The 27,863-nt window shown below is 43.2% G+C and overlaps 1 protein-coding gene and 1 pseudogene across 2 annotated transcripts in view; one reads left to right on the top strand and one right to left on the bottom strand.

The window, feature by feature from the left end:
- The window catches only part of LOC311115731 (integrin alpha-4-like), a 30,148-nt gene extending 16,932 nt beyond the window's left edge, over positions 1–13,216 (top strand). Inside the window, exons 15-28 of the mRNA XM_084190880.1 lie at positions 406–560; positions 2,759–2,908; positions 3,807–3,883; positions 5,308–5,458; positions 5,668–5,766; positions 6,067–6,143; positions 9,881–9,970; positions 10,414–10,501; positions 10,621–10,728; positions 10,917–11,042; positions 11,294–11,419; positions 11,580–11,678; positions 11,979–12,098; positions 12,704–13,216. Coding sequence (XP_084047006.1) covers positions 406–560; positions 2,759–2,908; positions 3,807–3,883; positions 5,308–5,458; positions 5,668–5,766; positions 6,067–6,143; positions 9,881–9,970; positions 10,414–10,501; positions 10,621–10,728; positions 10,917–11,042; positions 11,294–11,419; positions 11,580–11,678; positions 11,979–12,098; positions 12,704–12,805 — 1,568 coding nt within the window. The 3' untranslated portion in view covers positions 12,806–13,216. The remainder of the gene's footprint in view (positions 1–405; positions 561–2,758; positions 2,909–3,806; positions 3,884–5,307; positions 5,459–5,667; positions 5,767–6,066; positions 6,144–9,880; positions 9,971–10,413; positions 10,502–10,620; positions 10,729–10,916; positions 11,043–11,293; positions 11,420–11,579; positions 11,679–11,978; positions 12,099–12,703) is intronic.
- A 3,056-nt stretch (positions 13,217–16,272) lies between these two features.
- The window catches only part of LOC311115730 (ceramide kinase-like protein), a 31,827-nt pseudogene continuing 20,236 nt past the window's right edge, over positions 16,273–27,863 (bottom strand). The window contains exons 3-9 of the transcript in view: positions 26,889–26,963; positions 21,731–21,908; positions 21,215–21,283; positions 18,242–18,339; positions 17,015–17,216; positions 16,742–16,808; positions 16,273–16,354 (exon numbers count right to left, since the gene is read on the bottom strand). The product of the transcript in view is annotated as a ceramide kinase-like protein (transcript). The remainder of the gene's footprint in view (positions 16,355–16,741; positions 16,809–17,014; positions 17,217–18,241; positions 18,340–21,214; positions 21,284–21,730; positions 21,909–26,888; positions 26,964–27,863) is intronic.

Genomic DNA, 27,863 nt, shown 5'->3' with positions numbered 1-27,863 from the left:
TGAGGCTGGGTCTGGGGTAGGCGGGGTCTAGGACTGTATGTCTGGGGTGAGGCTGGGTCTGGGGTTGAGACTGGGTCTAGGTCTGTATGTCTGGGGTTGAGGCTGGGTCTGGGGTTGAGGCTGGGTCTAGGTTTGTATGTCTGGGGTGAGGCTGGGTCTGGGGTTGAGTCTGGGTCTAGGTCTGTATGTCTGGGGTTGAGGCTGGGTCTGGGGTTGAGGCTGGGCCTACTGTAGGTTTGTATGTCTTGGGCCCTGGTTCATGTGAACTCTGGATGCTCTCTGAAACAAAAACCTCATGCTCTCTCTCCCTCACCCTCCCTCCCTCCCTCCCTCCCTCCCTCCCTCCCTCCCTCCCTCCCTCCCTCCCTCCCTCCCTCCATCTCCTTCACTCACTCTCTCCCATAGAGCTCCAGTATAATCTGACAGCAGACACGCACCACAAGGAGTCCTTCCCCTCACGTTTCCATTTCCACGGAAACGGGACGTCCAACGCTACAACAGGGCGGGTCAAGATCAGACATGACCAGCTGACCTGCGTCCCCCACCAGGCCTTCATGAGGGTGAGTAAGAGGTCAGGGGTTAGGGGTCGGGATGTGGGAGTCAGCAGCTGTAACCACTGAGAACTGTTGCCAGTTATGCAATGACTTCAGGTCAGTTTAGAACCCCAGCCCAGACATTATAATCACTAATTCAGAGTCAGTTATTGTAAGACCCTATGCATGGCATCATTCTGCTTGACATCAAAGCACTGACCTCAAGTCAGTTTAGACTGTGGAGTCAATTATTAAAATATCATCATGCTACTGATATAGATCAAATTACTGACTTCAGGTCAGGTCAGCATGCTACTGATAGAGATCAAAGAACTGACTTCAGGTCAGGTCAGCATGCTACTGATAGAGATCAAAGCACTATGAGTCAGTAGAGTAGAGGGACATTAGGCATGGTTTGATGGTCATAGACCTGTTTTACCTTTCAGACGATGACTGGTTTGTTATCAGGATGGACCATCAGTTGGTTAGCAACTGCACCAATGACTCATTCAGTCTAGGTCTGATAAAAGGATCTAATAAGATGGACAGTAGGTGACGTTGGGAAGTCCAGAACAACGTATCACTTTACATGGGAAGGAGCATAGTGAACTGGATAATAATAAAGGGGTACTGGGAGGAAAGGAGGGGGGTGGAGGGGAGCCCCTCTGGACTCTCTCTCGCTCTCTCTCTTTCTATCTATCTCTCTCTTTCTATCTCTCTCTCTCTCTCTCTCTCTCTCTCTCTCTCTCTCTCTCTCTCTCTCTCTCTCTCTCTCTCTCTCTCTCTCTCTCTCTCTCTCTTTCCCTCATTCTAATCAGGGCCATCTAAGCTAGCTCATGTTTTAACCCATGCACTAATTAATGGATGTCTCTCTTTGTGCTGGGCCATACTGGGCTGTTCTTATTAATAGCTAGAGAAGGAGTTATTGGAGACCATAAACCAGCATCATCATCTGTCAGAGGAAATCCCAATGAGGGTGTGTGTGTGTGTGTGCCTTAGACCACTGAGTGGCGCAGTGGTCTAAGGCACTGCATCGCAGTGCTAACTGTGCCACTAGAGATCCTGGTTCGAATCCAGGCTCTGTTGCAACCGGCCGCGACCGGGAGACTCATGGGCGGCGCACAATTGGCCCAGCGTTGTCCAGGGTAGGGGAGGGAATGGCCGGCAGGGATGTAGCTCAGTTGATAGAGCATGGTGTTTGCAACGCCAGGGTTGTGGGTTTGATTCCCACGGGGTGCCAGTATAAAAAAAAAAGGTAAAGGTATTCACTAACTGTAAGTTGCTCTGGATAAGAGCGTCTGCTAAATGACGTAAATGTGTCTGTGTATTTTTTAAGTGTAATTAATGGGCAATGGCAGTAATGAATGTTATAAACAGACGTAACAGTACAGCAGTACAGAGGACTGGTAGGGGAATGTGACTGACTGATGTGACATGGGATATACTGGGGCTAATAGTGGCTCAGGGGCTTTTGCCTTGTCTTTTGGTCGTCCATTTTAGAGTTTAGCTGTTGTGTAGGTATATTCCGCCACCCACATACAGTACAGACATGAGTCAGTGTGTAATTGTAATGTTGTTTATGTTAATGAATGGCCTCTGGGGAGTGTGTTTTCCATGTGTACAGAGAGAGAACACAACATGCTGTTACTCGGTTGTGACCAAACCAAACCTCATAGAAAGCTTTGCATGCATAGCTAATGAACCGCTAGTTTATAGCTGCTATACGTGCTCACTGATAAAAGGAGAAAGGGTGGGACATAGGAATCATGGTCTCGTTCTATAGATACCATTCTTCACAATGTTATGTATTCAATCATTAAGCCATAGAAATGTATAACAGTCCTTTTTTGGTATCATAACATTATGACTTAGTCAGAACACCTTTAGCAACAATTTAGCAACAGCTAAAATATACATCTTTGTCTTCAATAAAAACTGTATGTCAGAATTAGGAGATGACTGTAGTTTGCTGTCCATCCTTAAGCTAAAGGCAGGCGTCTGAGCTGGAGGAGAGGCTCTTCGGGACATCTGCAGTGGCCACAAGCCAACTCTTTTAGTGGGACAGACAGCACAGGACACTGTAACATTATGCCAGAGCACAGGCAGGCCCCCACAACAACCTACCCCAGAACATAAATTAGCACAGTCAAGCAAGAAGCTCCCCTCTTCTCAAGGTTGTATGTAAATTAATCCTTTCATTTTCTCTTTCTCTTTACCTCTTGTAGAAAGATGTCCAAGATATCTTCACGCCCATCCGTTTTGAGGTGACGTACGCCCTCAGAGAGCACACTGTCCATAACGGGGGATCCACTTTTCCTGCTCTGAAACCCATACTGCAGCAGAGAGGGGAACACGGTAACCTGGTGGCCAATAAGGTGAGTCTCATAGGCCCAGTTTTCCAGACACAGATTAAGGCCTAGATTCAATCAGATCAAGCATTAACCGGCAATAGCGGACACATTTTACATTTTAGTCATTTAGCAGACGCTCTTATCCAGAGCGACTTACAGGAGCAATTAGGGTTAAGTGCCTTGCTCAAGGGCACATCGACAGATGTTTCACCTAGTCGGCTCAGGGATTAGAACCAGCGACCTTTCGGTTACTGGCACAACGCTCTTAACCACTAAGCTACCTGCGGACACCCGCGTAGCTGATGTTTTGGCGGTGTCGGAGGTGTAACTGAGTTGGAGCGGTCAAATCGGTGAGCAGATGCAGATCATTGTCACGAAGCCACACCCATCTCACTCGCGTTAGAAGTTCAGAATGAGAAAGTGTAGGCTATACAGAAATAATGACGCTCAAATTGAAAATCATTAAACAAAATAAATAATGAGGATTTATATCATCCTTATCGAGGTGTAGATTATCTCACATTCCAGTGTTCCAATTTGTAAACAAGGCTGCATGGGATTTCTCTTAATGCGAATCCATGCAGCCAATGGAAAAACTATTATTTTGATGTCATGGATGGTCAGTCCTTGTATCCATAGCTCTGTCTATGAATTTGAGAGTGGTTGCATTTTTCCTATCTCTCAGCTTTTCAACGAAACGGAGCCGGGGTGATCGCTTTGTTATTGTTTCAATTAAAGGATTCTAGCTTTAAGAATCATGCTCTATGGAGAATCTACATTGAAAGTGCTCTTTTGCCCAGGTACTAGGCTTAATCTGCGCTACAGTTCTCCACTCATATTGATGCATGTTATGGTAGAGGATTCATAACTGTACGGAAGGCCCCATCATCTTACACTTTGTTTGGACCTTTCTTCTCTACAGACAATGTTTGCTCGGTACTGTTCATTGGCCAACTGCTCAACCAATCTGCAGGTCTCTGCTCAACTGGTGTTACCACAGTAAGTACTGTAGCATTTCATCATGTTCAATTACAATATGTTCAGGTGTTTTCTTTTTCTCACAACCTTTTGTCTTGAAGCTTTGACTTTCTATTTCTCATCTCTGCTGTGGACAAAGCTGAGCTCTTGAAACAAACAGTATTTCTGGAGGGAAAACAACCTTCATAGGACCTAGATCAGGTTTTGTCAGTAGAGCCTCCATTACACCAATATAGTCACACTTCCCCTTAAACGCTTAACCGCCAGGCTATTTTAGCCTGTACCTCCCAGATAATAATACATTATCTGATTATTCATGAGGCGTGTGTGTGTGTGTGTGTGTGTGTGTGTGTGTGTGTGTGTGTGTGTGTGTGTGTGTGTGTGTGTGTGTGTGTGTGTGTGTGTGTGTGTGTGTGTTTGTGTGCGTGTGCTTGCGTTCTTTCGGGCAGACTTGTGAGCCCCTCAGTGTTGGTGGTGTCAAGGAAACACACACACACCCCACCACCCACTATAGGCCCTGGTCAAAAGTAATGCACTATGTAGGGAATATGGTGCCATTTAGGATGCAGCCCTAGTCTCAGTGCCAGCTCAGTTCAGTTCCCCTCCCTAAGTTGTGGTTACTAATTTCCTGCTGTAAAGCCAGGAAACCAGCACGTCCCAGATGGCACCCTATTCCCTATGTAGTGCACTACTTTTGACCAGGGCCCATAGAGATATAGGGAATAGGGTGCCATTTGGGACATGTTGGTTCTCTGTGGTCCTCTGTAGCTCAGCTGGTAGAGCACGGCGCTTGTAACGCCAAGGTAGTGGGTTCGATCCCTGGGACCACCCATACACAAAAATGTATGCACGCATGACTGTAAGTTGCTTTGGATAAAAGCGTCTGCTAAATGGCATATTATTATTATTATTATTCTCTCTGTTGTTTCTAAAACTGTCACTGTTTAGTCTGCTGGTCTCCTCTGAAATCATGAGGCTGGCACTTTTTGGAAAGTTATACGACTCAAATCTAGTGAAGTATGAAATAAGGTGTTTTGTTGTATGACTGAAGTCAATTGAAGTAAGGCAATTGCCTGCACAAGAGGGTATGATTAATTATGGTTTTAGCACAGATGTGGGCTAGTCACAGGTATAAGGAGAGAGCCTTTCAGTTTTATAATTAAGCAATAAGGCCAGAGGAGGTATGGTATATGGCCAATATACCACGGCTAAGGGCTGTTCTTATACACGACGCAATGCAGAGTGCCTGGATACAGCCATTAGCCGTGGTATATTGGCCATATACCACAATCCCCCAAGGTGCCTTATTGCTATTGTAAACTGGTTACCAACGTAATTAGAACCATACAAATGTATTTTCTACGGTCTGATATACCACAGCTTTCAGCCGATCAGCATTCATGGCTCAAACCACCCAGTTTATAATAAGACTGTTGTTATTGCAGGAGACACAACAACATGCCGTACTTTGCACTTGGCAATGGGAAGACCATCATGTTGAACACAGCCCTGGTGAACACTGGAGATGATGCATTCCTCCCCAGACTCCAGCTCCGATTCCCCAGTAACCTGCACTACATCAAAGTGCTTGACACAGTAAGTGTTTGATTGATGTATTTATTTATGTGATGATTACCCAAAGTTATTCAAGTTCTCATATGATCACTAATGTAATTTAGACGTTGTTGCACTGACAGTTCAAGAAAAACACACACAATGCTGTGAAAAAGCAGAAGAATCTGTGCCCTCTTGGATTGCAATAAGTAACTCACACAATCCCATGATCTATCTGTTATTGTTTTCAGGAGGAGAAGTTTGTGAGCTGTGACATTTCAGAGGAGAACAAGACAATAGTAGGAGTGGATTGCAGTGTGGGAAACCTGTACCTCAGCTCTGGGGCCAAGGTGGGTTTCACACTCAATCGTACTCCAACCTTACTCCAATGTTACTCTTACATTACTCTAACACTACTCCAATGTTATACTCCAACCTTACTCCACTGTTACTCCATTAAACTGGATCTGAGTATTCTCACTGCTTGTTGGAAACACCATCAGCTGATGACTAATTTGAACTAATTACTCAGACCAATTTATTTAGTTAGGTGCCAATGTTCCTGCTGTTTTCAAGGTGGTGTCTTATTTTCCACAGCTTCTGCTGTTGTCTTGCTTGGTAGCTAATGAGACTTTCCGTCTTTTCTGCAGGTCAATATCAGTTTTCTGTTGGATGTGAACCAGAGTAGTAGTGTTGGTGACGTTAGCATCTTCATCAACGCTAGTGGGTAAGTACAGACCCACCTTTGTTGAATGATCCTGCAGTGTTATTGAGCGCAATGTTTCGACCCAAAGGTCTTTGTCAGTATCTTTCTTTCATGACTTTTGCAAGTAACTGGATGTGCTTACACTACTTCTGACCTAAGAGCAGATCTCCTAATCCCCGAACACATTCTCTCTCCGAAATACATGAAATAATCAAATCACAGGAGGCTGGTGGCACCTTAATTGGGGAGGACAGGCTCCTAGAAATGTCTGGAACTGAATTAAATAGAATGGTATTGAACTCATCAAACACATGGTTTCCATGGTTTCCATGTGTTTGATACCATTCCATTTACTCCATTCCAGCCATTATTATGAGCTGTCCTCCCCTCAGCAGCCTCCTGTGAATCTAATGGCATGTTTTTGAAACTGACGTCTTGTTACAATGTCGGTGACGTCTTGCTACTGGCCAGCCTTATTAAACCAAACAGGCAAACAGAGAATTGTAAAACAGCCCAGTGAGACACAGTGAGATATGATGTAGTTAGTTTATGTGTTTGTTCTGTTGTTAGGGGAACAGGAAACACAAAGTCTGAGTTAGCTGAACCCTTCAAGTCAGAGGGTGCTGCAGGTTCCCTCTTTTGGGTTCTGTCCCGTAGTTGTTAGATTGTGTGGTTAAGAAATACTTCTGGCATTCTGTGTTTTGTCATTTGGGTAAATAATGGCTTTGGAATGTTTGGCCGTTCCAGAACACTCTAGAACAGGGGTGTCAAATTCATTTTAGCTCAGGGGCCACATGGAGGAAAATCTATTCCCAAGTGGGCCGGACCGGAAAAATCATGGTATATATAACTTAAAAACAACAACTTCAGATTGTTTTCTTTGTTTTAATACGATCAACATACAACATAAAGCTGGAGCCTGAGGACAGTGTGTCCAAAATAGTACAAGCACAACATCACTATTAATCATAAAACACGTCAAGTTTATTTGAAAATTCTAAAGAAAAAGAACACACAAACACACACTGCCTCAGTGATTAACAGAACTGTTTCACAGATCACAGAACTATATCAGGGTGTCATTTCTCAGGCAGAAATGTAGATGCAAATAATGAAATCCTGTTCCCCAAACAAGTGCAAGAACCACAGAGTCAAGAATAGGTTAAATATACAAATAAAATAAAATCAATTAAAAACAATAGCACATCAACATAAAAACATATAAACATAAAGCTGGAGCCTGAGGACAGTGTCCAAAAGCACAACATGACTATTAATCATAAAACACCTCAAGTTATTTGAAAGTTCTGAGGACAAAGAACACACAAACACACAATGCCTCAGTGATTCACAGAAGTATATCACAGATCACGGAACTATATCAGGGTGTCATTTCTCAGGCAGAAATGTAGATACAAATAATGTAATCCTGTTCCCCAAACAAGTGCAAGAACCACAGAGTCAAGAATAGGTTAAATATACAAATAATAAAAATCAATTAAAAACAATAGCACATCAACATAAAAACATATAAACATAAATCTGAAAGCGTTGCTCAAACTCCCGTAACAGTCCCGTTATTTTATCTTTGAACGGCTTTATGTCTGCCACATGTTGGGTCGCGCACACATTTTTCAGACAGGGGAAGTGAGCTGCATCACCACCGGCAAGTTGCGTCTCCCACAATGACAGCTTCAACTTGAAAGAACGTATGCTGTCATAATACTGCGTGACAACTTTGTTGCGCCCTTGCAGCTGTTTGTTCAAGTTATTCAGGTGCTCTGTAACATCCACCATAAATGCAAGGTCCTGCATCCATTCTGCGGAATGAAATTCTAACACTGGTTTGCCCTTTTCTTCCATGAACTGTTCAATTTCTTCTCGTAAATCAAAGAAACGCCTCAGCACAGCACCTCGGCTTAACCATCTTACCTCAGTGTGGTATGGCAGGCCATAGATGTGGTCTTTCTCTCTGAGAAGGCTGTCAAACTGACGGTGATTCAGGCTTCTGGATCGGATGAAATTAACAGTTTGGATGACCACCTTCATGACGTTATCCATCTTTAATGACTTGCAACACAAAGCCTCCTGGTGCAAAATACAGTGAAAAGTCAAAAATCACGTCCTCCATTTGCAGATTGCACTTTCTCTCTGAACTTTGTCACAACGCCTGCTTTTTTCCCGATCATTGAGGGCGCACCATCTGTAGCCAGGCTGACAGCGCGGGACCAGTCCACTCCGACCCTGTCCAGCGCGCCGACGAGTGCGGTAAAAATATCAGCTGCTGTTGTTGTATCTGTCATCGGCACCAACTCCACGAACTCCTCGGTGACGGTCAATGTGTCATCAACTCCGCGGATGAAAATGGCCAGTTGTGCAACATCTGTAATGTCCGTGCTTTCATCAATTGCAACCGAAAACGCAATAAATGACTTTACTTTTTGCTTCAACTGGCTGTCCAAATCCACTGAAAGATCGGAAATCCTGTCTGCAACTGTGTTTCTTGTCAGGCTGATATTTGCAAAAGCCTGCCGCTTTTCAGGGCACACAATCTCCGCTGCCTTCATCATGCATGTTTTTACAAATTCACCCTCACTAAATGGTTTTGAAGCCACTGCGATTTCATTAGCAATGAGGTAGCTAGCTTTCACTGCAGCGTCACTGATGTCTCGGCTGTGAGTAAACACAGACTGCTGTTTCTTCAGACCCGCCAACAGTTCATTCACCTTCTCTCATCTCCGCTGTCCTTGAAAGTTGTCATATTTGTCGGCATAAAGACTCACATAGTGGCGACGAAGGTTATATTCTTTCAGCACTGCAACATGCTCTGAACACACCAAACATACAGCTTTCCCATTCAATTCCGTGAATAAATAGAAAGATGACCATTTTTCTTGGAACACTCTGCACTCTGCGTCCACTTTTCTCTTTTTTGACAGAGACATATTGGGGCAATGAGGGTGCCAAAGCACATAATGTTAAAAGTAGAAGCCGTAATAAATATCGCGGGCAAAACAAAGTAGCTCATTGGCTGCACGTGCTTGACCTACTTGCTCTGCCCCGGTATAAACAGTTTGCTTGCTTAACACAATTGCTATTGCGCCATCCAGTGGACGCAATTGGAACAGCAGTTTATTTTATAGAAAAATTGCAGCGCATTTTTATACTTGACAAAATTATTATTAATGTTTTTTATTATTATTATTTTTTTTAATCATCTCGCGGGCCGGATTAAACCCGTTTGCGGGCCTGATCCGGCCCGCGGGCCGGACGTTTGACACCCCTGCTCTAGAACATTCCATGTTTGAACTTAACTGGAGTTTTGTTCAAAGACGATAAATATGAAGTTACTAAGACCTGACTTCCTTCAAACATATTTTGAACAGCATTTGAATTGGATCAAAAGGTAGTTAATGTTATAAACTCCTCTTTAAGGGCCCAATTCAATCAGATTCACATAGGTGATGTTTTGACTTGTCGGAGGTGAAACTGCATTAGAGCTGTCAAATCCACAAGCACCTCCCAGCATTATACCTAAAGCGGACATTGCCCTTGGCTGCACGGAGTCACATTAAGAGAAATCCCATGCAGCCTTGTTTGCAAGTTCGAACACTGGAATGTGAGATGTAATCTACATTATTTTGCTTTGAGTCCTTTACCAGTATAATGGCATGAGCTATGTTATTAGGCCTGCATCACTATACAATGTAATCAAAATAGATAATTTATTATTTTATCTTACATTGTGTCTTTTCCAGGGACAATTATGAAAACGAGGATCTTCTGCACGACAACTCTGCCACTTTGATGTTACCACTGAGATATGGAGTAGATGTCAACATCCATGGGTAAGACATTGATTTACAGCAGGGGTAGGCAACTAGATTCAGCCGCGGGCTGATTTTTGTTGGGGTGGTTTGTACACCTGACCACAACTAAGCCCAAAAAGAGATTGTATTTGAAAATAACAATCATTTCATTACTTCATTGCATTGATACACGATCAAATATCTTTTTTTAATTCATGGGAATACTTAGGAACAGATTTCCTAAATTATTTTTTTTTTTGCTGAATTCCTGGGGATTTTACAGTCTTTTTGACCAAAAACTATTTTTACTAAAAACTTTGGGGGACCAAAACAGACCACCCGAGGGACGGTTTTGGCTCGCGGGCCGCCTGTTGTCGACCCCTGATTTTACAGTAACAAAGACAGTTCCTTGCTCTTCATTGGCAGTATATATAAACACATATTATTGTAATTCATAAGATAATCACTGCTCTCCTTTGCAGGTTTATGACTCCAACATCCTTTGTATTTGGTGACCAGGAGCCTATTCCAGTTGATTGCTACACAGAGGCATTCAATTACACTTACAAGGTATGTACAGTACACACTTATGAGAGACTGATAGACTCACTAGAGCTTAGTTGGAGATTTTGAATGAATTAATGAGTTTATACTGACCTAATACCTGTGTACTTTCCTCCACTTGACAGGTTGTCAATATTGGTCCAAGCAAATCTCTCAACACGATAGTGGAGATTGATATTCCCAAGATCCTATCGCCATATCCATACAGATTACTCCACATCACAGACTTCCAGGTATGTTTGGGAATATTCATAACTTGTCACATGGATGTCTATTTATAAACGTTTAACTAGATTATAGTTATATTATTATATTTTTCTGTTATTCAACTTTTCTATTCTACTTAATACAGTATGAGCATGTTTGCATTGTGATATAAGCATACATTAATTAATGTTTAACTTTATTTTCCATCTGTCAGACGTCTCTTGGAGAATGCTCCATTAAAAACGGCTCCATTGCAGTGGAGGATGACTGTGAGGTGCCACAGTCCTCTTTCATCAAAGAACTGGTCTTCTTCTTCTCCAAAACCAGCAAACGCAAAATGGTAAATACCACCCCCTACATACTCCTCCCATCTGATATATAGTTATCTATACCACTCATTTTGTTGAGGAAGTGGCATTCCAATTGAGTGTCCTTTGTCCTTATTTCAGCATTACCATTGAATTGCTGATTGTTGTATGTTTGTATATTTCCTGTCCTTTTTTATTGTGAGAGCTTAGATGAGGAAGATTTCCAATGTATCCATTACACATAAAATAAAATATAACCTTGAATTTGAACCTTTCTCTCCAGTTCTGTGCCCATGGTGACGGCCTGTGCCTGACTCTCGAGTGTAGACTAGGAGACATGGATATCGGGAAAGAAGCCTCCATTCACATGGAAGTGAAGCTGAACCCTACCGTTCTACAGCTCTCACCTGTAAACACTTCACTTCTGCTACACGTACACTTGTAAATCTCATAAATGTACCTGTGTGTGTACGGGATGGTCTGAGTGTTCCCCCCCCCCCCCCCCCCCCTTTCTTGTCATTCTATTTCTATTGTCTACTCAAGTTGATTTCCCTCCCCTCTCTTCTCAGGGTCGTCATGGAGTGATGCTGATGGAGAGTACTGGCATCATCACATCACCAAGGGAGGACCCTCAAACCATCCTCCTACAGCAGATCCCTATCGCTCAGGTAAGTAAAAGTGAATCTTATACAGTAGTCTTATGGAGAATACACTCATTACGATTTATATACTATGTCCCTTTTCCACAATTGAGGTCACTCAAGTCCATGTCCTGGTAGAGTGAGGAGGTGTCAGGAAAGCTCTGTAACCTCCAGTACCTCTGTTGAGTTTCAAACTGTATAAACTCTGGTATCCATAGGACAGTGCCGGTAATGACAGCCCTATGTAAAATACCTGCTATGCTGTGTCAGGTCATAGAGATATTATATCAGTTCTATAATATAGTTTTATTTAATTCTGTGTCTCAGGTTGTGTTGGAGGCCCACTTCAGCCAGAAGCCTCAGGCAGCAGTGGAGGTGTTTATCATTGTAGTGAGTCTACTGGTGGGACTCCTGATCCTGACCCTGCTCATCTTCGCCCTCTGGGAGGTCAGTACTACTCCCTTATATCATACACAAGACAGGATGCAAACACACTACAAAGTGAATCTGAGAGGTGATTTGAAGGAGTCAGGCGCAGAAGGGTAAATCACAGAATACAGAGTTTATTCCGTAGTACCAAGTTACGCTGGATAGCGTCAAACAATCCAGTGCACAAAACAGGCGCACTGGAACAAAACAGGCACACGGTGAAAATATCCCCGGCAATACAAAATACACAGAGCTCAACCAAGCTACTCTCTCCTCACATTCAACAATCACCTACAAGGACAAGGGGGGCAGAGGGAACACTTATACTAATGAGGGGATACAAACCAGGTGTGTGTAATAGACAAGACAAAACAAATGGAATGATGAGATATGGAGTGGCAGTGGCTAGAAGGCCAGTGACGACGAACGCCGAAGCCTGCCCGAACAAGGAGAGGAGACAGCTTCGGAGGAAGTCATGACATGGAAACCAATCACAGTCTTCTTCTCCTCCTTCTTCCTTTTCTTCAAATACATAATTTGAAGTACTAGATTTATAGATGGTAGCTGTATATCAATGTAAATACTGTAATCTGAAACTGAACCCTGTTCTCCTTCCTTCTCAGGCTGGTTTCTTCAAAAGGCAGTTCAAGAAGGAGGATGAGATCAGTAAGGATAGCTGGGACTATGTACCCAAAAATTTGACTAAGACTGAGAGTAGATCCTAAGAGTGAGACCAAGACTGAGAGTGACTGTGTCCTAATACAGAATGGTGCTATACTACAACATGGACTAACTGCTGTGGAACAGCGTTTTACTAAGAGGCACATTTTGACTGAAATCATCCAAACCCAAGGGAAAGAACTGATGGACCATTGAAATTGTGGTGGCTCTTGACAAGGAAAGAAAGAACGTAATTTCCCTAAAACATGAGGAAAAGGCTGACCATGTGTAAGTTTAAAATGTGTTGTCAGCGGGACAAATATATTACACTTTACCTCTGGGCTTGGTGGAGTGAGACTATAAAACATTGGAGTGTTTACATGGAATGTACGTTAGAACATGTTATGTACATTAGAACACAGAATGTGTACATTAGAACATGGAATGTGTACATTAAAACATGGAATGTGTACATTAGAACCTGTTTTCATTTCCTACCAAGATCTCAGGACATGAAGACGGAACATTCCATGGTCTTGTTCAATAGGCACAAACCGAAACAAGGAGGTACTATCTGTACCTGTCCATTAATTGAGGCCCGCTCATTTTCCGTTGCAAAACATTTTGCTACTGTGTGCCCTAATGAACACAACCCATGTCTCACAGACCTGACTACTTGGATTCAGTCGCAGTACAAAACATTTATGAATGCACTGCTGAAGCGTTTCTTTATGCATAGAAACTTCATCTGTATACACTCAGTGGCCAGTTTATTGGGTATACCACCCCGTTCACGAAAATGGTTCACCCCTACAGACAGTGAGTCACGTGGCCGTGGCTTGCTATATAAAGCAGGCAGAAAGGCATTGACGCATTCAGTTAATATTCGATTGAACGTTAGAATGGGCAAACGAGTGACCTAAGTGACTTTGTGCGTGGTATGATCATCGGTGCCAGGCGCGCCGGTTCCAGTATCTCAAAAACGTCCGGCCTCCTGGGCTTTTCACGCGCGACAGTGTCGAGGGTTTACCGAGAATCGTGCCACAAACAAAAAACATCCAGTCAGCAACAGTCCTGTGGGCGAAAACAGCTAATTGATGAGAGGTCGAAGGAGAATGGCAAGAATCGTGCTAGCTAAGAGGCGGGCAACAAACAGGCAAATAACGGCGCAGTACGACAATGGTATGCAGAACGGCATCTCGGAACGCACAACTCATCAGTCACGGATGGGCTATTGCAGCAGACGACCACACCGGGTTCCACTCCTATCAGCTAAAAACAAGAAGAAGCGGCTCCAGTGGGCACGTGATCACCAACACTGGACAATTGAGGAGTGGAAAAACATTGCCTGGTCCGACGAATCCTGGTTCCTGTTGCATCATGCTGATGGCAGAGTCAGGATTTGGTGTAAGCAGCACGAGTCCATGGCCCCATCATGCCTGGTGTCAACGGTACAGGCTGGTGGCGGTGGTGTAATGGTGTGGGAAATGTTTTCCTGACACACGTTAGGTCCCTTGATACCAATTGAGCAATGTTTCCATGCCCCAAACATTTCAGGCTGTTCTGAAGGCAAAGGGGGTCCGACCCGGTACTAGATGGGTGTAACTAATAAACTTGCCGGTGAGTGTATATCGATATTTACACATCTATATGTCAAATCTATATCATCAATAGGTGTGTATATATATAGAAGTGATGGGACAGAAGGTTTAAGATTATTTATGTAGTATAGAACTGAAGCCAACAGAAGGATGAGGAGGACTGTGTAGGGTTATCAGTGAAAAAAGGAGCTGTTGGGTGTCACTCAACTCACTGACTGACTCACTGAATGACACATGCCACTCCTCAAGGGGACAGCACCCTGTTTGTGTTTGTGTGTGTGTGTGTGTGTGTCATCAACTCGTACCAGTCAGGTCGTTCAAGATTGACGTCAAAATTGGACATCTATGTCCTGAGGACGACAGGAAATGCCTTCAAAACCAGCCACTAGAGGCAACAGTGAGCGCCATTACCATCAAGTAATCGTCGGGAAATGCCTTAATGTTTTAACCCTATCCCAAACCTTAACCATTACCTTAACCATTCGGACCCTCAACTTCGAAATTTGACGTTTGGAGAATGTGGATGAACATCTGATTCTGTAGTGAGACTGTGAGAGCTCGTTGCTCGTACACCATGCCAGCAGAAGTTTCTAACGCAGTCAGAAAGAAAAAATGTAAGAGCTTGTTCTTCAGAAATGACTCAGAAATGTTCCTCAAAGCATAGCAGACATGCCAGGCCTTAAATGCGACACACGGAACTGGCCTTTCCATTGGAACATTTTCATCCCTTTGGATTCCCTGTTGGAATCTTTGGAATCAGTGGATTGTGTTCTTACTGTAGCTGTAAGGGATTGGAACATTCAGGTTTAGGAGATGTGGTATGCCTTGATGATGATTATGTTTTGTTGTTGTATGAGGAAGAGTAACACGTGTTTTTACTGCTTGCATTTTAAGGTTCAGGGCAGTTAATTGAGGGAGTCAACCTTTCCTGACCAAGTTGTCAATTATGACAAAAATAAATGGGGCACATTCACATTTTTTTTTCAATAAAATAACATTTTAATTTTAATAAATAAGTGTGTGGTTTGTAAAAATGGACAGACAACATTTTGTTTGTCAACACATTTTGCTTTGGTCTGATAATGTATGTAATTGTGCACTGGAATGTGTTATTATGTTGTCTTTGCTTTTATATAAATGAACTTTTTCTATTTAATGTGTCTGTCTGTCCTCCATTTGGTAATGTGATGTCTAACATTCACAGTGTCGTACAGTAGTCATGCCTGTCGGTAACATTCAGTGGCTGTGCAACCTGAGGTTGTGTAGAATAGACAAACCCTACATAGAGACAGTTTTAGGTTGTGTCTATAGACTCCTTTCTTGTAGACAGTTTTAACTGTAGACAGTCTATAAACTGAAGACAGTTTCTTATAGAGTACAGTAGGAAAGCCTGTTTGTTACATTCAGTGTAAAGACTCATCCACCTTTAGACAGTTTTAAATGGTATCACTTCCTCTCTACAGACAGTTTAAAATGGTATCACTTCCTCTCTACAGACAGTTTTAAATGGTATCACTTCCTCTCTACAGACAGTGTTAAATGGTATCACTTCCTCTCTACAGACAGTGTTAAATGGTATCACTTCCTCCCTACAGACAGTGTTAAATGGTATCACTTCCTCTCTACAGACAGTGTTAAATGGTATCACTTCCTCTCTACAGACAGTTTTAAATGGTATCACTTCCTCTCTACAGACAGTGTTAAATGGTATCACTTCCTCTCTACAGACAGTTTTAAATGGTATCACTTCCTCTCTACAGACAGTGTTAAATGGTATCACTTCCTCTCTACAGACAGTGTTAAATGGTATCACTTCCTCTCTACAGACAGTGTTAAATGGTATCACTTCCTCTCTACAGACAGTTTTAAATGGTATCACTTCCTCTCTACAGACAGTTTTAAATGGTATCACTTCCTGTCTACAGACAGTGTTAAATGCAGCTGCACTTGATGTGTGCCTCCTCTGCCTCCTCGATGTCCACTCCAAACAGTGTCAGGAGTTGGGGATGTACCCTGGTGGTGAAACAAAAAACAAGAGGTTTCAAATGTCCCGTATTTGACAGACAAATTAACAGTACTGCTAACTTCCCTCTACTTCAGTGAAGCAGTTCTTGGATACCGGGTTTGAATTAAATACATGATCGAAAAGATGGTCAAATTATACTGAACATGACCTCTAAGAACTCTCTTTTGGGGTGTAAATGAAACCCAGAGTAATATGGCCATGCGATTACAGGTAGGGCTATACTTAGTGAGCAGCAGTAGGTCATTGCCTTGGTAACATGTTATTTGAGACAGGGGTTGTATCCAGGTTGAAGGTCTATCTGACAGTGCAGGTGCTATGGGGCTTTAGACCAGCTAAAGGATAGAGTTGTACCAACTATATCGGCCAATGTTCACACAGCGTCGTAGAGTTGGACTGCTGATCTAGGATCACTTTTAGGATCGGCACTTCTACTCTGAGACGCTTTATGAATACAACGCCTAGGGCTGGATTCAATCCGTATCGGTGAAGTTCAGTGCTATAGCGCAAATGAACTTTAAAGGTAATTTCCGATTGAGCCGACATATGCAGCGTTTACCGTCAATGCAGTCTCCGGGAACATTGCCTTGAAATTGCAATCGTGCTATAGCGCTGAACTTCAGCAATACGGATTGAATCCAGCCCCTAACGTATGAGGTTTATCAGTGTAGGTGCTGTGGTGCTTTGGGCTAGGTCAAGACCAAGAGCTGTATCCTCGGAGGAGATTATGGGTGTGTTCTTAGATTCACACTCTCCGTTGTCCTCGCAGACATCGTCAGACCAGCTGCACTGAGAGCGGGGGCGAAGCCTCACAGCCCGCACCGTGTGTGTCTCCACAAAGGAGATACTGAACTGGGGGGGAGGAGGAGATTACTTTATTGTCCAGTTGTACACAAGGAGGATCCAACACCCCTCTCTAGGACCTCCAATAAGTTTTGAGAGGGAGGTGAGGAATAGAGGAAGGAAGGGCTGAGGAAACAAGACCATCGTCTCAGTCGTTTCTAACTACAACCACTAGGGGGCAATGATGGTGCACAGGGTGAATACATGTCCCCAACAACACTATTCCCTAAACAGCAATGACACCATTATATGACTCTGGTCACCAAGGTTACATCTGGTCCTGGACAAAAGTTTAAACCAGTTAAGCCAGTGGAAACATGAATGTAGTACATATGAATGACAACACCTATCTTTTGTCTATGAAGTATACAGGGAGTACATGGAGTACAGGTGTGTATACATGATAGTGGCACATTTCCTACCACAACTCACATTGTTTGGCTTATGTATTCTGACTCCCCATCAGCTTTGTAGGATGTAAATGTGTTTTTCATTAGTTGTTTTTCAGACTCTGTTTCCCAGAAATCGTTCAATAGAAGTCAGATAAAATAAAAGATATCCTCTCAGGTACAGTAGACTCCCACACACCGTGAGTGATCCCTGCCTGCCCAGTCACAGAGTAGCATCACCCTGTATACAGCCAACTGTATATTTAGAATGTAGGTTAACAAACAGGCTTAGATTAGATTGCGTTGGATGGAAAACAGGACAGGCGGGCTGCTGGGCTCTTAAATGGACTAATCTGTATTAGCCTGAAAAGTGTTTTAGGGAAATTTGACAATCAGTGATTAATTTGACTTGACAGTATGCTAATTCCGCTTAAGCTCGCAGGGAAGCTAACTCCATTAGTGACAGCGGGATTTCCTCTCTCTCTCTCTCTCTCTCTCTCTCTGTGTGTGTGTGTGTTTGTGTTTGTGTTTACATGTGTGTTTACTGTTTACATGTGTTTATGTGTGTGTGTGTGTGTGTGTGCGTGCGTGTGTGTATGCGTGCGTGTGTGTGTGAGGAAGGAAGGTCTGCCCTGGTGACCTCACCTGATTGTTTACACTTGTTGTATCTCTTCAGGTGTTTGATGAACTCTGACCTGGAAGTGTTTCCTGCTGCGATCAGGGCCATGCTTCCATTGTTCAATCTTACACACACACACACTCTCCTGTTAATTCTAATTGTAATTATTTTGCACTATAGCCTATTTATTGCCTTACCTCCATAACTTGCTACATTTGCACACACTGTATATATATTTTCTGTTGTATTTTTTTGACTTTATGTTTTTTTACCCCATATGTAACTCTATGTTGTTGTTTTTATCGCACTGCTTTGCTTTATCTTGGCCAGGTCGCAGTTGTAAATGAGAACTTGTTCTCAACTGGCTTACCTGGTTAAATAAAGGTGAAAAAAAACACACAAAAAACATACACAGAGAGAGAGAGAGACAGAGAGAGAGAGAGAGAGAGAGAGAGAGAGAGAGAGAGAGAGAGAGAGAGAGAGAGAGAGAGAGAGAGAGAGACAGAGAGAGAGACAGAGAGAGAGACAGAGAGAGAGAGAGAGAGAGAGAGAGAGAGAGAGAGAGAGAGAGAGAGAGAAATGGGTTAATATGTTCAGTACATCACTGTGGCCAATTCAATCCAAGCAGGTTGATAAAGCAACATATCCTATATTTTTCCTAATTTGTCACCATGAAGACAAGTAGATAATGTCAGGAACAGAACAGAGAGCAGTATACATTAGTTCCAACTTCATTAGTACCACATTATGTGTTATTGTAAATGTGTCAACATCAACCATACTATATTTACAAATACTCCTACTGTTCCTGTCTTGTGTAGTTAAGGTTGATGATGCTATAATACGCAGTGTGGTTCCACTGCACTGTGTGAGGCCTGTTGCTCTACTACATGCTATATCATTACTGTAGCCAGACTCAGACTGGTGTCTCAAATGAAACCCTATTCCCTATATAATTCACTATGTAGTAGTGCACTATATAGGGAATAGGATGCCATTTGGGCAGGCTGAGCCACCTAGGAGGCCTGTTCCTGCAGTGCCCACAGATGCTCTTGTCTTTATGTCCTCCCTCTCTGACACTCCCTTTAATAAGCTTTGTCATGCTCTTTAATTAAGTTCTGGCACTCCCTTAAATCAGAGTTGTTATGTGCTCATTAGTCCAGTTAGAAGCCTTTGACCTCGGTAGTCTGATCCAAAGACTGATCCCAATCTCATCGGTTTACCTGGAACTGGCTAGTATGTCCCATGTATGGTACCGACCCCCACCGGGAGTGACCTCCTCCCCCTACTTGGGGGATAACCAGGCCGGGCAGGGAGGCTGGGTTCCATGTCTACTAAGATACTACAGAAACACTGACCCAGTGCACTCATGGGCTTTATTTACTCACACACACTGAACACATTTTACATGTACATTTTAGTCATTTAGCAGACACTCTTATCCAGAGCAACTTACAGTTAGTGCATTCATCTTAAGATAGCTAGGTGGGACAACCACATATCACAGTCAGAGTAAGTTATTTTTTTCTCAATAAAGTAGCTATAGGCAAAGTCAGAGCTAGTAAGAAACAAAAGGAGAAAAAAAAGTCAAGTGCAAGTATCGGAGGGGGTTCGAGGGGGGGTGATGTGGGATTATTTAAGATACTCTTTGAAGAGGTAGGGTGTCAGATGTTTTAGGAAGATGGGCAGGGACTCTGCTGTTCTAGCTTCAGGGGGAAGCTGGTTCCACCAATGTGGTGCCACGATAGAGAAGAGCTTGGACTGGGCTGAGTGGGAGCTGCCCTCCCATAGGGGTGGGAGGGCCAAGAGACCAGAGGTGGCAGAAGAGAGTGCTCAGGTTGGGGTGTAGGTTTTGAGCATAGCCTGAAGGTAAGGAGGGGCAATTTATCTTGCTGTTCCGTAGGCAAGCACCATGGTCTTGTAGTGGATGCAAGCTTCGACTGGACGCCAATGGAGTGTTCGGAGGAGTGGGATGACATGGGAGAACTTGGGAAGGTTGAACACCAGGTGGGCTGCAGTGTTCTGGATAAGTTGCAGGGGTTTGATGGCACAAACAGGGAGCCCAGCCAACAGCGAGTTGCAGAAGTCCAGACGTAAGTCAACAAGTGCCTGGATTAGGACCTTCGCCGCTTCCTGTGTGAGGTAGGGTCGTACTCTACGGATGTTGTAGAGCATGAACCTGCAGGAGCGAGTCACTGCTTTGATATTTGCAGAGAACGACAGGGTGTTGTCCAGGGTCACGCCAAGGTTCTTTGCACTCTGGGAGGGGGACACCGAGATGGAGAGGTCTTGGAGCAGGCAGGCCTTCCCGGCATAACACGGCACAGCATGGCAGTTTGGTAACCCCATGCCATTATCACTGGTCCAGGACGTAGGTCATGCACATTGCGCAATGCTCAGTCAACAACACACATATACTAGGCACAGATGCAGGCTTGCATGCCCTCCAGCACATGTAGGCATGGATGCAGGTTTGTATTCATGTATTGTACTCACACATGCAGGAGTTGATTGTTTTAAGAGAGACCCATATACCTGGTGTTAGAGACAGGGGATGGCCATGATTCTGACGTTGAAGAACAGACCCTGGTTGGTCATCCACAACTCTTGCTCTTCTAGAGAAGACCAAGGAGGGGGGTGGGGTTTCAGTGATGGACAGAGTCACACTATAAGAGATAAGATATAGAAAAGTTCACATTGATAAACATCATCCATGACAGACTCACCTATGTCGTTGTCATCTTTCAAGGACTCAGTTCTGAATTTAAAAAAAATAATAAGCTATTTATTTTCAAATGCATCATTTTGTCTTTTGTCATTCTTTGTGAGATTCTCCCCCCACATATTTAGTCGGTTGATCTGCTACATCGGAGGCATTTTGGTTTCCTTCCAATGATCAATTAAGCCCACAGAGGCCTGTTTCAAATCAAATTCACACAGCTAATTACTACCAAACGTGGAGTACAGATTTTATAATCAGACAGACTTCTGTCACTTACTTTACTAGATCCAGCATCTCAGTCTGGACTTTCTTCACAGGAAGATAGGATAATTCACAGTCTTCAGGCCTGTAATCAGACATACCAAGATAGAGAGGGAGAGGAAGATGGAGAGGGAGAAGAGAGCAGACTTTAGATGGCTGGATTGGAGAAGAGGAAGGATGGTTCTCTAGAGACAGATTCATGTGTGATAAAGAGACTGTTCAAAAGGAAACCCTAGCTTTGAGAACAGGCAGGCAAGTCTCTTTCCCTGGAGGCTTAGGCCAGACTTTATGAGGGAACGTGTGTGTGTGTGCGTGTGCGTGTGTGTGACTCTCTAGAGCAGGTGTATTCAACCCTTACCCTACGAGGTGCAGAGCTTGCTGGTTTTCTGTTCTACTTGATAATGAATTGCACCCACCTGATGTCCTAGGTCTAAGTAAGTCCCTGATTAGAGGGGAACAATGAAAAAATGCAGTGGAACTGGCTTCGAGGTCCAGAGTTGAGTTTTAGGGCTCTAGAGAGAGACTGTCTTACTTGAGGTTTGCTAGCGTTTTGATCACAGCAAACTCCCGTCTCTGCCCAGGTGGCATCCAGCGATGCCTTTCTGCCATGGCCAGCATCCGCCCACCAAAACCAAACACGGCAGAGAAGCCCAAACGCAGGAGGCGACCCAGAGAACTGAAACTACACACATCTACCTCCTGATGATGACCTGGAGAGAAACACAGACAGGAGACAAAGGGAGGGAAGAGAGAAGAAGAATAGATATCACAGATATCGATGAATGTACTGTTTGAAGTTGGCATCTTGATGCTGCAGCTTGAATGACATGCTTCTACTCGGTGATGGGTTCTCTGTCAGATATAGAGATAGAACCAGTACATGTATGGCCTACATTTAGTCCAGCAACAAAATGGCCAATTATTAACCTCTGGTTAATAACTTCCAATATATCAAACTATGCCATGGTCATTGTCATTGCTCTTGTGGCAATATAGGCTTCTGATGGTAGAGTCACAGGTCCCATCCTATTGGCCTATACACATTCCTGACCTCTTTCTGTCTCGCCCATATAATATATGGCTCCTGACCCCATATCTCATGAATATTCATGAAGGTTTAAAACATCCTGCCAGTTGGCCTTATTCACATGCATAAATATTGCTTAATTAGAAAACGAACAAGCCCTATATCGGCCAGTCGTTAACAAGCATTTCCACGCCTTGTTCGTATCAGGTGTTCTGTGTTGTTGTTTCGATTATTTTGCTTCTAACCCAAACATTTTGTCTGTGTGTTAATTGTCCCCCACGATGAAATCGGGCAGGGAACTGTGGATCTATGGATCTGTCTCCATCTGTACATTCGTTCATACGTTCGTTAGTCACACGCAATATCTCAGACAGAACTGGCCCGATTTTGATTAAACTTAGGTGAATGATGCGTCTTGCCATAGAGATCCGGCATTTACAAAATTACACTGATTGGCCAGATGGTGGCACTATAACAAGAAATTGAAAATGCAAACTTTGACCTAAAGTCATGAAATGTGTTACATAGGTCCCTCTCCTCACAAGGAAGACATTTGCCTCAGGGACCCATAAGGTCCGCCATGATGGATTTTCCTCCATTTAGAATTTTCTGAAAAACGCTACTGTTCTAGCACCGAATTACCGATCTACACGAAACTTGATATGTGACATCTATGGATAAAGGTCTCTCAGCGCAATATTTCCAGACTAGTAAGTAAAACAACATGGCTGCTATTGACCAACAAACATTCACGTGGATGTGGTCTGGAACATAAATGCATATAAATCAGTAAAGGATATTCGTATTATAACACAATTTGGTACACGTGTTGCAAACACTGCCGACTCAACATACGCAAGAACATTCATATTGACCACACGGTGGTGCTATAACGGGCACATGTTTATATTTCTTGATCTGTTTGACTTAGGGTGCTGAAATGTGGCACACATGCTCAGGGATATGAGTCTAGCTAACCCACGCGATATCTCCGACACCACTGGCCCAATTTTGACAAAACTAGGGTGAATGATGCGTCTTGCCATAGAGATCCGGCATTTACAAAATTACATTGATTGGCCCAAGGGGGGCGCTATAGTAATCAACTGTACATATGTTAGTCACGAGCAATATATCAGACACCACTGCCCAATCTTTATGAAACTTGGGTGAATGATGCATCTAACCATAGAAATTTGTCATTTACAAAATTAAACTGAAAAGCCCAAGGGGGGCGCTGCATCATTCGTGGGGGAGTACATGTTTAATGTTACCTTTTTTGACCATGGTTAGTGATACACCCAGCAGCCATATGAGACAGAACTTACTTATAACCAAGCTGTCACCAAGCTCCCTCTCTTGCAAGACTGATTGGAGAGGTCGTGTGGAGGGCTCTGTCCTTTTTCTTTCGCTTATTGCTTTCTTATTTCTATTTTCACATCGTTATTGTCCCCCACGATGAAATCGTAGGGAGGACTTGTTTCTAATCAGGCGCAATTCAGACATGACAAAACTTAAACTTAGGAAATGTTGTTAGTTTGCATTCCCTGAATAAGATGCTTAGACAGGGAGACAATCTGTTCATAATTTAATTATCTGATTCTCCTCCATATTGGTTATTCAGAATAAAGTGTGAATGCTATTCTGTGTAGAGGAATCTGAACACAATACCAATCATCTATCAACATAACCGCTGACAGAACTGGACTGACTGAACTGCATGGTCTATAGATGTTGCTAGAAGTCCCACCTAGCTCAGTGTTAGAGCTATGGATTACAGCACCATATGGCCTATAACGTAAAACAGAGAGGATTTACTGAAGACTAGGGTTATCTCGTGTAGTTGAGGTCAACATTTGTTTAATAATAGAAGTCTATTGTACCATGCGTGATTGTTTCAATAGGATTACACTTTGTACTGTACAATTTTCTGCATGGGATAGATGTTATTTTTTCATAACATTTCTAACTGATTTTAGTATACATTATACTGCATTTATAACAGGGATGCAGCTAATGCAAGAAACGTATTGTTTGAATGTCCACAAAAAAAAGGGCAAAATATTTCAGATTATTTTCTATTTTTCTATCACGTTGGAGAGTTCTCTACCTTAAGCACTACAGGAGAAATCTACAAATGATATTTTGTGTGGCATGTTTTCCAGTGAGCCCTGCTACTTTCTGTAATCTCGTCACAGCCCAATCCTCTTGCCTGTCAGGCTAAGCCCAGGAGAGGCTCACACAGCACCGCCAACACAACATACGAGACATTTCATTACCAGGAACTTCCATCCTCCTCCTCAGACACACAGACAGACAGAGAGAGAGACAGACAGACAGACAGACAGAGAGAGAGAGAGAGAGAGAGAGAGAGAGAGACATACAGACAGACGGACAGAGACAGAGACAGAGAGACAGACAGACAGACAGACAGACATACATAAAGACGGATGTATGCTAAGGTTTGTAATCTCCGAACACCAGAACCAAATATCACCCGCCCAAGCCAGCTAGTAGAATTGTTAACATTTATGTTAACAGTCTGTCACAAGAGACTCAGCGAGTGTGAGAAAGCCCTATCTACGGCGTGAGAGAAAATAGAGAACATGTGAGGGACAGGATGACAGCCCTTCCCCCTTGTTCTCCAGGGACTGTTCATTCTTCCAGGGGGCCTGTTAACCAGATCTAGTAGTCAGAAAACAATACCAGCAGCTCTGCTCAGGGCCTCCCACATCCCACAATGGCAGCGATGGAGCTAATTAAGGACTTTCAGCACCAGATTGCACCAACCGCTAGTTCCTCACCAACCATTCTATTGTGGCGAAGGAGACCCATATACTATTGAAACCCATACCTATGTGTACGCACGCAGACACACACACACAACATGGTCCAATTGTAAAGTAAATCTGCATACCATTTACATATTAATCCACTCAGTGTATATTTGAGCTACAGTGCCATTCGGAAAGTATTCAGACCCCTTGACTTTTTCCACATTTTGCTATGTTACAGCCTTATTCTAAAATTGATTAATAAAACAATTTCCTCATCAATCTACACACAATGCCCCATTATGACAAAGTGAAAACAGGTTTTTAGAAATGTTTGCAAATTTGTTAAAAACTAAAAACAGAAATACCTTATAAGTATTCATACCCTTTGCTATGAGACTCGAAATTGAGCTCAGGTGCATCCGGTTTCCATTGATCATCCTTGAGATGAGTCCACCTGTGGTAAATTCAATTGAATGGACATGATTTGGAAAGGCACACGCCTGTCTATGTAAGGTTCCACAGTTGACAGTGCATGTCAGAGCAAAAACCAAGCCATGAGGTCAAAGGAATTGTCCGTAGAGCTCCGAAACAGGATTGTGTCAAGGCACAGATCTGGGTAAGGGTACCAAAACATTTCTGCAGCATTGAAGGTCCCCAAGAACACAGTGGCCTCCATCATTCTTAAATGGAAGAAGTTTGGAACCAAAGACTCTTTCTAGAGCTGGCCGCCCAGCCAAACTGAGCAATCGGGGGAGAAGGGCCTTGGACAGGGAGGTGACCAAGAACCCAATGGTCACTCTGACAGAGCTATGGAGTTCCTCTGTGGAGATGGGAGAACCTTCCAGAAGGACAACCATCTCTGCAGCACTCCACCAATTAGGCCTTTATGGTAGAGTGGCCAGACGGAAGCCACTCCTCAGTAAAAGGCACATGACAGCCCGCTTGGAGTTTGCCAAAAGGCACCTAAAGACTCTCAGACCATGAGAAACAAGATTCTCTGGTCTGATGAAACCAAGATTGAACTCTTTGGCCTGAATGCCAAGCATCCCGTCTGGAGGAAACCTGGCACCATCCCTTCGGTGAAGCATGGTGGTGGCAGCATCATGCTGTGGGGATATTTTTCAGCGGCAGGGACTGGGAGACTAGTCAGGATCATGGCAAAGATGAACGGAGCAAAGTACAGAGAGATCCTTGATGAAAACCTGCTCCAGTGCTCAGGACCTCAGACTGGGGCGAAGGTTCACCTTCCAACAGGACAACGACCCTAAGCACACAGCCAAGACAAAGCAGGAGTGGCTTCAGGACAAGTCTCTGAATGTCCTTGAGTGGCCCAGCCAGAGCCCAGACTTGAACCCGATCGAACATCTCTGGGGAGACCTGAAAATAGCTGTGCAGCAATGCTCCCCATCCAACCTGACAGAGCTTGAGAGGATCTGCAGAGAAGAATGGGAGAAACTCCCCAAATACAGGAGTGCCAAGCTTGTAGCTTCATACCCAAGAAGACTCAAGGCTGTAATTGCTGCCAAAGGTGATTCAACAAAGTACTGAGTAAAGGGTCTGAATACTTATGTAAATGTGATATTTCAGTTTTTGTATTTTTAATAAATTAGCAAACATTTCTACAAACCAGTTTTTGCTTTGTCATTATGGGGTATTGTGTGCTGATTGATAAGGGAAAACAACTATTTAATAAATGTTTGAATAAGGCTGTAACCTAACAGAATGTGGAAAAAGTCAAGGGTTTGAATACTTTCCGAAGGCACTGCATATTAGATCCCTTTTCCATTGCTCAAGGTCTCTGTGTTATGAAGCAGCTTTATTATCAATAGCATTGTAGTGATGTCTACATCTTAAATGGGATAATACAGGAGAACATGAGAACGTACCCATGATGATGTGCATTGCAGCGGTGACAGGGTGCCGTATGCCATGGACAGAACACGCCACCATGTCAGTGGAGCCTGGAGAAAAAGAGATGCAGAACAACATCAGTGGAATGCCATACAAATGATATAGTCATCAAACAATAAGTAGTTCTCAAATGGGAAATGTCTCCACCATCCAGGTATTTCTGCTATTTGCATTCACTCATTCTCCTATCAATTCTCCTATTTAACAAACCTATGTCTGAGCATAATTATTGCAGAAGTAAGCCATCTGAATGTAGCAAGCTATCACGATTCTCAATGATACAAAAGACGAGGAAGTCTATGCAAACACAATGTATCCCACTATTTGTAGATGAGGTAGCTAGGGTTAATAATTAATTAATTAAACTTAATATTGTCTGGTGCCAATTAGGCCGAGTTTACCTTGCTGGCAGTGGTGGCCAGGATAGAACAGGTGTCTGTGTGTTTGTACTAATTATAGACATAGACAAACACACAGGACGGAGAGAGAGAGAGAGAGAGAGAGAGAGAGAGAGAGAGAGAGAGAGAGAGAGAGAGAGAGAGAGAGAGAGAGAAAGAGAGAGAGAGATTTACTGTATATACAGAGAGATAAAGACAAAGCTAGAGACAAAGAGACAAAGAGAGAGAGAGCGATAGAAAGAGAAACGAGAGAAAGAGAGACAGAGATTTACTGTTTATACAGAGAGAGAGAGTGAGAGAGAGAGTGAAGAACAAACACCATTGTAAATACAACCCATATTTATGTTTATTTATTTTCCCATTTGTACTTTAACTATTTGCACATTGTTACAACACTGTATATATACATAATATGACATTTGAAATGTCTTTATTCTTTTGAAACTTCTGAGTGTAATGTTTACTGTTAATATTTATTGTTTATTTCACTTTTGTTTACTATCTACTTCACTTGCTTTGGCAATGTTAACACACGTTTCCCATGCCAATAAA

This window comes from Coregonus lavaretus (assembly GCF_964263955.1).
Source record: "Coregonus lavaretus genome assembly, contig: HAP1_SCAFFOLD_2518, whole genome shotgun sequence".
In the NCBI taxonomy this organism is placed as follows: Eukaryota; Metazoa; Chordata; class Actinopteri; order Salmoniformes; family Salmonidae; genus Coregonus; species Coregonus lavaretus.
This window is presented reverse-complemented; position numbering and strand designations above follow the sequence as displayed.